The sequence below is a fragment of the Panthera leo genome, chromosome F3 (genome assembly GCF_018350215.1).
Source record: "Panthera leo isolate Ple1 chromosome F3, P.leo_Ple1_pat1.1, whole genome shotgun sequence".
Classification (NCBI taxonomy): domain Eukaryota; kingdom Metazoa; phylum Chordata; class Mammalia; order Carnivora; family Felidae; genus Panthera; species Panthera leo.
This window is the reverse complement of record NC_056696.1, coordinates 35,969,438-35,980,405: the sequence shown is the minus strand read 5'-3', so window position 1 is coordinate 35,980,405 and position 10,968 is coordinate 35,969,438. Positions and strand designations below refer to the sequence as shown.

The 10,968-nt window shown below is 50.3% G+C and overlaps 1 protein-coding gene across 2 annotated transcripts; it reads left to right on the top strand.

Moving 5' to 3' along the window:
- The first annotated feature begins 1,551 nt into the window (after window positions 1-1,551).
- IL19 (interleukin 19) lies at window positions 1,552-10,096 on the top strand. 2 transcript variants are annotated; one of them, XM_042925795.1, is made up of 6 exons: window positions 1,552-1,648; window positions 3,859-4,005; window positions 4,167-4,232; window positions 6,929-7,081; window positions 8,027-8,101; window positions 9,577-10,096. In XM_042925795.1, the coding sequence occupies exons 2-6, from the start codon at window positions 3,862-3,864 to the stop codon at window positions 9,670-9,672; spliced, it is 534 nt and encodes a 177-aa protein (XP_042781729.1). In that variant the 5' UTR covers window positions 1,552-1,648; window positions 3,859-3,861; the 3' UTR covers window positions 9,673-10,096. The 2 variants fall into 2 exon arrangements, with proteins under 2 accessions (XP_042781729.1, XP_042781730.1); XM_042925796.1 differs by lacking the exon at window positions 1,552-1,648 and adding an exon at window positions 2,987-3,060.
- The last annotated feature ends 872 nt before the right edge of the window (window positions 10,097-10,968 follow it).

The following is a 10,968-nucleotide window of genomic DNA, read 5'->3' as shown; positions in this document are numbered from 1 at the left end:
TGGAGCTGGGTCACCATCTGTGAGCTATGAACCAGGCAGCTCAGGCTGTGCTGGGAAAACAGCACCCACCTTCCTGTCCACCCCTTCTGTGGGGAAGCAGGGATGTGAGGGTGGGGGCGCAGAGCTCTAGACTCAGAAGAGCTTCTTTCTCCCTGTCGGAAGGAACAGAGAGAAACCTATTAACTCCCAATGAAGGTGTCTTCTCCTTTTCCAGGCACCTGGCACACAGCATCAGAATAAATAGTATTTATTGAGGACTTACCATGGATCAAGTCCATTAGCTCATTTAGATCCTCATAGTTCATGTTAACTATTTTATTGAGCTTCAGAAAAGTCTCAACTGGCTCGTCTAGTGTCCAACAGAGAAGAGGGAAAGTCAGGACTTAAATCTAGAGCCACACTGCGGCCACATAAATCTGCAGCCACACTGTGGCCACAAGAATCCACTGTTTCTTACAGCACATATTATTTCATTGAGTCCAAGATGTTGGACAACAAGATTTTTAGCCCCCAGAACTCCTTTCCCTTGCTCTTACCTCATAAAAAGTCCCCAGGCTTCCCTGTCCCTCTTTCTTCTCTGCCAGGGACTCTTTCTCTTCTGCCAGTGATCTGCCCATCACTCCCCAGTCTGCTACATGCAAGGTCTGCTCCAGCCCATTGTCCAAGGAGCCCAGTGGGTCTCTTATAATTGCACCCCATCCTAGAATCGCTTCATTTGGTAGAAACAAGTTCTGCTCAGTTTGGGATTTCATGTTTGGGGAGGGAATTTTTTATATCTCTTCTTTCCCTCACCATCACTTCAAACCCTGGTCCTTGGAGAAGTCATGGTGTAGAGTGTGTACAAATAAAGTGATTTAGATGGGGGCTCTTCTCTTCCAAGGGCAAGGACTCTAGGCTCTGTTCTTGACCCTGCCCCTGGCTGCTCAGCCCCTCTACGTCCTAGCTTCATTTTCTCCCCCCTGCACGAATCAAAATGAAGCAGCTCTCCAAGGGAAATGACAAAGAGGGAAGAGGTAATGTCCAAATACATGGTTGCATTTCCGAGGGGAAGAAAATGTTTCTCATAAAGTTAAACAAAATAACGCAGGCAGAGCACTTAGCTAGCGTCTAGCACAAGGAGGTGCTCAACAGCTGTACGAGGCATCTGGCAGATGGAGTGAGCCAGGACCAGGGGCACCTGTAGAGTCTCCTGAGACTGGCTGCTGTCAGGGTGTGGCCATCAGGAGAGAACTTTCCTGAGTTTGCCTGCAGGGTACAGTTGGTGGTGTGCCACAGCAGTCAAGAAAGTGACCTAACTTGGATTTTTCTGCCTGGACACAGAATTGCAAGAAATTCTCATTTGCATGGAAATCGGGAGTTTATTCTTCCTAGAAGCCGCATGTCAAGACCCAGAAGAAAGAGGCATTTCTTAATAATGATTAATCAGCTATATCTCAAGGAAGCAAGAAAAGAGAACAATTAAGGAAATGAGATGCTAAGGAAACAAGGGAGAAAAAAAAAAAAACAATTTCCCAAGGGGGGGACCCACCCAGTAAACCTTGACAGCATTTCCTTGTATCCACCTGCATAAAAGTGACCGGCCCTTTCCAACTGGCAAAGAGCACCGAGACAGAAGACACAAGAGCAGCCTGGGAGCACCCACTGAGAGGTGAGGTTCCCCTGGGCCCTCACTGGAGGCTTTTAGCCAAACCGCCCTAGCCCTCGTCCCTCACTGCTGCAGACAGGTGACCCGTTGTCATTGTGTCTGGCCTGTGACGTCCTAGGCCCTGGTATTTTGTGGGATGGGGAGGGCTACTCCGTGCAGAGGATAAACCTTCTGGTACCTTATTCTCAATAAGAAAAGATAGAGAATGGGGAAGAAGGAGGGCAGGAAGGAAGGGAAGGGGCAGGAAACTAATATTTACCTTTTGTTCTAGGAGCCTGTGCTGGGCACTTGATTTTTTTTTTTTTTTTAAGACTTTGCAGTATTAAATAGCTTTTTAAATGTAAAGAGGTTCAGTGGGAGCCCATCGGAGAGGTGCTCCTGTCTGTCTGCTGTGAGCAGATCGGCTGGGATGTCTGGCCGAGGCCCCGACAGGATGGTGCTGTAAGTGGGATGGTGTGGTGGTGAGGACAGCTGGCTTGTCCTCCAGTCCTGACTCCACCACTGGTCGCTGGATGCCTATCTTGGGCAGCTTTCTTCAGTCCTCTGTCTCAGTTTCTTCTTGAACAGAATGCAGGCGGAGATAACCTGCCTCACAGGGTGGTTGTGAGCATTAGATAATTATGGAAAATGCTTGGCACAGTGCCCAGCACATGGGGCACATACGAGAAACATCAGATACTACTGGGATGTGAGTCTGCCAAGATGTCTGGGATGGCCTAGGCAAGCTAAGGGAGGCATCTTTCTCCTCTGCACAACGGGGTTCAGGCATGGGGTGATCGGACAACGTTCCCCTGCTTCTGAGAGGTGCCTTGTCAGGAGAAAAACTGGGCTCTCCTCCTAGCCACTTGGCTTTCCAGAAGCATCCTAGTTGCCTTGAGAGGAGCTAGAGCTGAGGGGGACTCTACAGTCTTGCCGGCCAGTGGCGGGGGGCGGGGGGGGGGGTCTCTTTTCCTGTTTTGCCAGAAGAGAGGCTAGAAAAAGAGGAATCCAGGCCTTTGGCCGATGCCTGCCCCTGGGTGAGGCCTCATCTGACACCCGTGCGCTCACGGGGAATGACCGAACGTGGAGTGGAGAAGACAGGAGGCCAAATGGTTTTCTAAACAGGACTTGCTGTCTCTTGGCCTTCTGGAGCCCAGGAATCCCAAGGGAGACTGGGGAGGGGCGGCGGGGCGTGGGGGCCGCCGAGGCTCGCACCCACGCACATGTGCTTCATAGCTGTGGCAGTGGGAGCCAGGGCGAGGAGTTGGGTGCGGGGGCTCTGCGGTCCCCCCGGCTGGCGTCCTGTCTCCCGCCCTGCCACACGCGACGCTCACGCCGGCGCACACGCAGCTTCACGGAGCGCAGCGCGGGTCGAGTCACACGCCGCGTCCTGAGGCTCCCCTTTAAGACGAAGCCCTGGGCCGGTGCCGAGGAAGGTCAGGGAAAGAGAGTCCACAAGCTGGGCGATCACATCGTGTGCACTTTTCTCAGCGCGTCTGGGTGACACCGTGAAAGGGGTTTAAGGGCAGAGGCAGAGAGAAGGAGGAAGGCAGGGAGGGTGATGGGATGAGGAAAGACGGCGCGTCCGAGCCTGGCCCTGCCGAGGGCTAGCTTAGCTGCGGACATGTCCCTCACAGCCCCTGGCTCGGTGGGTGACAGGGCGGGAGCCCCCAGTTTGGCCTCCTCTCTCGCTTCATGGTGGCCAATGGGTTGTTCTCCAGAAGAAGGTGACACCTTCAGAGATGGCTTCAAACGAATGATTTTAAGCGGATACACGTGGAGGGTTTATACTAAAAGGGTGTCGCCTATTTCGGGAGCAAACATAAAAAAACCAAATGTGCTTTTAGGGTTTCTCAGATCTGTTGCCTAATCCCTAGGGCGTATTACCAACCCTGTTTTTCCTATTTAATTTATTAAAAACAATGCTTTTCAACACTGTTGACAAAATGAGCACGTTGAGTCATAATGAAGTGATATCCACACGAATCTACTCTCTGGGACTTGAGAGAGCACTGTCGTGTGCTTTCTGGGGTGAAGGTGGGGGCTCATTCAATTGATTCAAGAAAACCAGAGGAGGAGACACATGACCATGAACACCACAAGGCTGAGGTAGTGAGTCTTGTTTTCTTGGTTGCCATCTGGGTTGCCTTGCAAGGTCCAAAGGACAGCTCAGTCAAGGGTCTCTACTGCTTTCCACTCTCAGCTCGGCAGTTGACTTCCATCCTTTCCTGCAGGATATGAAGGCACAGCGTGTTTCCCTCTTGCTCGTGGCTGCTGTGCTCTTCCTGTGCTCAGTGCATGCCCGAGGTCTGAGAAGATGTCTGGTTTCCATGGACATGCGCCATGTAGTAGAGAGTTTCCAAGAAATCAAAAAAGCCATCGTGAGTATGGGCTCAGGGTGAAGGTGTGGGCAAGGGGGTGTATCTCAGCTTACATCTTAACTTGAAGAATGAGTTCTTTTTCATTATTTTTTGTGCCTCGGGGGGGGGGGGGGACATGGAATATTCATTGCTCGTGTCTGTTCGTCTGTTTCTCTCCATAGCAAGCTAAGGACACCTTCCAAAATGTCACCATCCTGTCCACATCGGAGACCCTGCACAGAATTAAGGTATTGGCCCCAATCTGCTTTTCCCTGTATTGTTATTTTTATGGAGAAGTAGCTCCAGGCTGAGAAAGAAATCCCCACCCTGTTTTCTCTTGTCTAATCTCCTGTATTTAATACTCTAAATATTCCCGGTTGCTCACTTGCCAGCTGATGCGTTAGGGCACCCTTGTGTCTCAGGGACGTGGAAGCCTCGTAGGAGGGATCGAAGAAGGATTACTTACCTAGAGAGAGATTGGGGGTACCACACGCTCAGATGGGACAGGCTGTCTGTGGCTCAGGTGATTCTGGAAGGTTTCATGGAGGAGGTGAGAAAATGAGCAGTGACTTAAAAGATGAGTTGGCTGCGGGTCAGTGGAAAAGGGAGAAAGGAGTCTGGAGATCAGGGAGAATATGTGTGAGATCAGTGAATGTGTGTCAGGGGGCGGTGAGGTAGCCAGGTTTGTGGCGTGAGGGACACGCAGGTGAATGAGGTGAATGGAAGAGGATGAGATACACTAGAGTCATTTTACCAAGAACCTTAAAAGTCAGGCTGAGCGTCGACCTTGTAATAATGCAGGCAATAGGGAGTCACTGTGGGTTTTTGAGCTGAAGACTGTATGACCCCAAGACCTTTTAGAAAGGCAGTCTGGTGATGTTCTTTACAATGGAGAATGTGAGGCAGGGGAGGCAGTAAGGAGATCAGCCCAACGGTCCAGATGAGAGGTCTTGAGGGTGTGTTAACAAAACAGTTGACTTATGAGGTGAGAATTCGCTCTACAGAAGGAGCCACTGGGAAGTGCCTTTAAAAATGAACTCCTCCAGGGACGCCTGGGTGGCTCAGTTGGTTAAGTGTCCAGCTCTTGATTTTGGCTCAGGTCACGGTCTCGTGGGATCGAGCCCCATGTCCTGCGCTGATTGTGCAGAACCTGCTTGGGGTTCTTTCTCTCTCCCTCTCTCTCTGTCCCTCCCCTGTTCATGCTGTCTCTATCAGAATAAATAAATAAACATTAAAAAAAAAAAAAAGATCTCCTCCAGTCCTAGTAAGCATTCTAGAAAGATCCAGTTTTTTTCAGATATTTACCTCCCAGAGAAGGACAGATAGCTGCAATGAGTTACTCTTTTTTTTTTTTTTTTTTTGGCTTCTCTGAGTGAAATGGTTCTTCTAGGAAGTATTGGGCCTGACTTATTTGTAGTAAACAGATGTAGCCACTTACTAAATACTATTCCAGTCAACCGTATAAGAGATTCACAAGATATCCAAGCTGGAAGGGACCCAAAAGGCCACCTATTCCAAAACGAACATTTTCAAATGAGCAAATTGATAGATAACTTGGGCAAAAAAATGACCAGTCGGTGGTTGAGCCAGTGGTTGAACCCCCAAGCTCTCTCTGTCTCCAGATTCTTTCTCTTCTCAAGGTCTAGAAATAGCTGATGTTGGCATAAGGAAAGGGGTCGGTTGGGAGGCAGGTCTTTATCATGTTTTCTCCTTCTCTCCCTGGTCAAACAAAGGTGTGCAACGTTTTGCCCCTTTGGTTGAGGGAACCAACAGGAGAGAAGGAGGAGAAGGGTTTTGCGTTGCAGGTAGAGCTTGTCGTCTAGGAAAAGCTGCTTGCGGGGCCAAGGAAGCTTTGTCGCTTTAATGCTAATGAAGATAGATGCACTGTTCCACACTCTTCCCTTCTCAGACTGAGCTACAAATCTCCTGCAGAGCAGCTCACTGACTGGAGGGCAGGGTGTAAATTGCTAGAAGAAAACTCAGCCTAGCCAGCTGCTCTGAGCTGTGTCCTAGGAATTCAACACCGTCACCCCCCCCCCCCCCCCGCCCCCTTAGAGAGATATGCACTCTGCCAGCTGCGGACCTGCCCAGATGTGCATTTCTGCAGCTGTCAGTTTCCATCCTTGCAAATCTAAGCTCCATTCAAATGATCCCTGCAGTTTAAAAAGAACAGACCTGTGGTGGGGTGGGGGGCATCTGGGTGGCTCAGTAGGTTGAGCATCCGACTTCAGCTCAGGTCATGATCTCATGGTTTGTGAGTTCAAGCCCCATGTCCGGCTCTGTGCTGACAGCTCCGAGCCCGGAGCCTGCTTCGGATTCTGTGTCTCCCTCATTCTCTGCCCCTCCCCGGCTCATGCTCTGTCTCTCCCTCTCTCAAAAATGAATAAACATTAAAAAAAAATTTTAAAGGACAGATTGGGGTGGTGGGGGAAGCAGAACAGGATAAATGCAATGTCATTACAATGGTAGGAATGTGTGCCCAGTGCACACCCGGTGTGCAATAGCTATTGATAGTTATGTATATATATGTGTGTGTGTGTGTGTGTGTGTGTGTGTGTGTGTATTTATATACATGTTGATGGATGGGAGATGGAACAGAGGAGCAAACTGAAGCAGAACATAAGGAAGTACTTTTCCAGAAAGCTGCCCAGGCATGGATCCTCTCAAAAGGCAGGTGCCTAATTCTGTGGCTGGGCTCCATCACTTGTTACCGTACTTCCTGGCCATCAGAAAGAGGAGGTGAACCGCAATCTCTCCTCAGTGCCTTCGTCACAAGTAGCTTTGATGTGGTAAGAGGAGTGGGATGCTCTGAGACCGATAGGAATTTGAGAAACTTCACTTTTAGCTGTTTCATTCCTTGACGCCCCTACTCAAAAAGGTTGCTGTGGCCCTAAGACAGTAAGAGAAGAGGGCTTCTGGAGCTCTCTCTAATTTGTGTCTGTAGCCCTTAGATGTATGCTGTGTGACCAAGAACCTCCTGGCATTTTACGTGGACAAGGTATTCAAGGACCATCAGGAGCTGAACCCCCAAATCTTGAGAAAACTCAGCAGCATTGCCAACTTTTTCCTCTACATGCAGAAGGCTTTGCAGCCATGTGTGAGTTGCCACATCAGGGCCCGGAACATCTGTCCCCCGTCTGCCCCAGGACATGCTGGGCCCAGTCGGCTCTCTGACATGGCTCTTGGACCAAAGGAAATCCCCTGCCCTATCATCCACGGGGAGAACTGTCCAGAATCTCTTCCTCAGGACTTCCTCCCCTCTGATACCCCATCAGACCCGGTTTCCTCACAGATAATCCTCCTGGGGTGACCACTTATATCAAAGTACTCTTCAAGTAGTCTCAGGGCTGGCTTGTGAGAGAGGCAGGCCCTCGAGTTCAGGCTTATCATAAGCATCTCCCTATCTCTGTAGTTTCTTTGTTTGGGACCCTTTGGGGTTTTCATACCAATTAACCTCTACATTGTTCCCTCCTATAGTCCATCCCCAAGGGTTACCTATAAATTCATTGTGATCTGTTAAAAACAAACACCAGAAATAAAACTAAACCCAAACGAACCAACGAAAACTTAGACCAGGAGAAATCCTGGGTTCTAGCGCTGTCCCTGCCAACGATCACCTGCGGTGACTTTGTGGCAAATCACCTCTCCTTTCTGTGCCTCGGATTCTAAAATTGTGAGAAGAAGTCATGACCCCTGCCGTACTTGCATTAAGATTCGTTTCATCAATTACTTCCTTAGCTAATCTGATAAATACTTAGGGCCTCCCCTGTGGGGTGTTGCATTCACAGAGTGGTGACCAGACAGATTTGGCGCCTACTTCCCTGGCCCTTCCCGTCAGGTGAGCTGTAAACCCAGAAAAAGAGCAAAAGCCCTGGCAAACACAGGGTGACTCTACAAACAGACTCTACTCCCCCTTACTGCTCCAACCTGAGTTTACCTACCGGACCCATGTTGGGGAGAAGGAGGAATGTCACCCAGCAGGCGGAAAGAGCGGGCTGGGTGGCAAGGTCCTCTGATGGGTCCTTCCTTCTCTCGATCACAGCAGGAGCAGAGGCAGTGCCACTGCAGGGAGGAAGCCACCAACGCCACCAGAATCATCCACGACAACTACGATCAGGTAAGGATGGGAGGGGGAGGACGCGGAAGGCGGAGGTGGAAGGTGGCACCCTGGCTGGGAGGGGGCCGACCCTTCGGCCCCCACTCCCCCCGTCGCTCATGGACTCAACAAGAGTTTATTGCCGGTCTTCCCCATCCTGTGTGTCAGCAGAGTGTGTTGGTCTTACCCCCTTTGCTGATTTGCTGGGCCCCCCTTCTCCATCACGCCTCCACAATCTTCTTCTGACCTCACATATCAGAACTAACCTGCGTTCAGTTTTGAGGGAAAGCACACACTACCTCCGATGGGTGTGATCCACAGAGGGAACAAAGATCCCCAGCGAACCGTAAGCTGCGGTGCACGGAACATGTTACCTGCCAGGTGTCACTGTGGGAGGTGACTGCCGCCAGCACCCTGGGGGCGACAAAGAGCAGTGCTTCTCCGGTACGCGCAGATGTAGAATGCACATCTCATACAGAGGTAGAGGGTACAGCCTGTGCTCCTTACAGGCATCCTCCGGAGACTTTGTCAAAATCAAATGCAGGTTCTGGCTTAGGAAGTCTGGAACGAGGCCTGAAATTCTGCATTTCAACCACCCTGCCAAATGATGCCAATGCTTTGAGTCAGAGCGAGAAGGCGAGAGGCTGCTCACAGCCTCCTCGTGGAGAGGCTCCATAGAATAATATTGTACAATGGCTAAGACTTTGTATTGTTCTTACCACGAGCCAGCTGTTGTTCCGACACAGTACAGGTATTAACACATGGGTTGCTCATAACCGTGCTGTGAGCCATTATCTACATTTGACAAATGAGGGAGCCGAGGCACAAACAGGTGAAGTAATTTGACGAATGTAACCACTGCAGCCAAGTGGTGGGTAGGACTCGATCCCGTGCTCCCTGGCTCCACAGGATATACTTTTGGATCTTACCATCTCCTTGCCGTCTGCTGGAAAGGGGCGGAATATGTCAGGAGACCCGAGTTCTAGTTCCCGTTCTGCGACCGACTGTCTGTGTGACGTTGGGGAGGACACTTGTCCTTAGGGGCTTTGGTGCCTTCGTAGGTCAGATGGGGACAACGTGTTACCCTACCCACGGGAGAGCACCGCTGGGGTTGAGACTTCCTCAGGGAGAAGTAAGGCAAGCTGATGGGAAAAGGAAAACAAGCAAAAGAACTGGCCAGTAAGGCCTGTGTGTGTGTGTGTGTGTGTGTGTGTGTTTCTATGAAAAAAAAAAAAAAAAAACACAGGAAAAAGAAAAACAGAAGGCAAAGAATGAAGAGTTTTTCATTTTATTTATAAGTTGCTGACATGATATAACCGCTTGTTTGGGGGAAACAATTTGGGTTGGCTGCTAGAAAAATAATTTGGGGTGTGAACGCTCTGCCAATATAATTGATGAATGAAAGGAAAGCCTCACGGGGCCTGGAACATGGGGAAAGCGTTGCCGACTACAAAGCCTAGAAAGGCAAGTTCTGACGATGATTTGCCTGGTTGCAGCTGGAGGTCCGATCAGCGGCCATTAAGTCTCTGGGAGAACTGGACGTCCTTCTGGCCTGGCTTGACAAGAATCATCAAGAAAATTCTGCTGCCTGAGGACCCACCTGGGAACCTGAAGGCCCAGGGAGGAGCGCGCCCCCCCACTGCCAGGCTTTCTGAGGGGAGGGAGAAGGGGGAAGACCCCGTTTTTATGCAGATGAGGGTGATTTTGAAAAGACCTCCCTTGAGCTTTCGAATTCTCTCCCCTGGGGCTGGGGTATTGCAGGGAAAAATCTAGGTTTCAAGGATCTGATTGCACTCGCCAGGCCCACCGGCTGGGCCCGGGGACTGCTGATCCCACCTGAAAGTAACCAAATGGTCTGCTGTCATATTTATGATAAATAGGTCTGCCGAAACGTCCCGAGGGCCACCACGGAGGGGATGGGTCGGCTTCCCCCTAATTTATTGTGCAGTTGTTTTTCCCATGACTGTGATGGGAACAGAACGATACCTTGTAGTGCATATTGTACTGACCGGTTTTTCCTGAATAAACTCCGTCCTCTCTCAGTTAGTGGAAGTGTCTTCTCATTCATCGAGGGCCAGTCAAGGAAGCGTAGTGGTGAAGATTAGAAGTGAAAGAAGCCTTATGGGGCGCCTGGGTGGCTGGGTGGGTTCAGTGATGGCTCAGGTCACGATCTCCCAGTTCGCGAGTGCGAGCCCCGCATCTGGCTCTGTGTTGCTTGAGATTCGCTGTCTCCCTCTCTCTCCGCCCCTCCCTTGCTAGCTCTCTCTCTCTCCCTGTCTCTCAAAATGAAGAAATAAATACTTTTAAAAAAGTGAAAAGGCTCTTAAAGAATGCACATAGGTGGGGAAACTGAGGCTAGAGAAGGCTAAGAATCACTGAGTCCCAAAGTGAGTCAGTGAAGAGATGGGCTCCACACTGGGTCTCTGAAGCCTCCATCCAGCACCTGTCCTCCCTCCACCAATGATCAAGGAGATGGATGTGGGGCTCCGACCACCAGCAGGTTGGTATCTCTCCTCTTCTGAGCTCCATTCTCCTCTCTCTCTCTCTCTCTCTCTCTCTCTCTTCCCATTTCTTTCTTACTGCTCCCAGCCTAGATACCTCTTCTCTGACCCTCAATTCACCCTCCATGGGTATATATGTTGTGCTAGAGAGAAGGTGTTTCCAACAGAGGGATGACTGTCCCGGCGAAAAAGTACATCAAGTATTTCAGCAAGTACAGCCCAGAGCAGGGGGTATCGGGCACCATCTTCTAGAAGGGCATTCCTCACATGGCTAATGGCAGTAACAACCGTCACTGAGCACCTGCCATATGCCAGGTGCTGAAAGAAGCACTTTATATGCACTACCCTGGGTCAGCATCTATGGTGGAACTGGCCGGCTGAAGCATC

Coding starts and splice junctions, on each gene's coding strand:
- IL19 (XM_042925795.1), top strand. CDS start 3,862: ATGAAGGCACAGCGTGTTTCCCTCTTGCTCGTGGCTGCTGTGCTCTTC. Junction 4,006..4,166: donor AAGAAATCAAAAAAGCCATC/GTGAGTATGGGC, acceptor TTCTCTCCATAG/CAAGCTAAGGACACCTTCCA. Junction 4,233..6,928: donor AGACCCTGCACAGAATTAAG/GTATTGGCCCCA, acceptor TTGTGTCTGTAG/CCCTTAGATGTATGCTGTGT.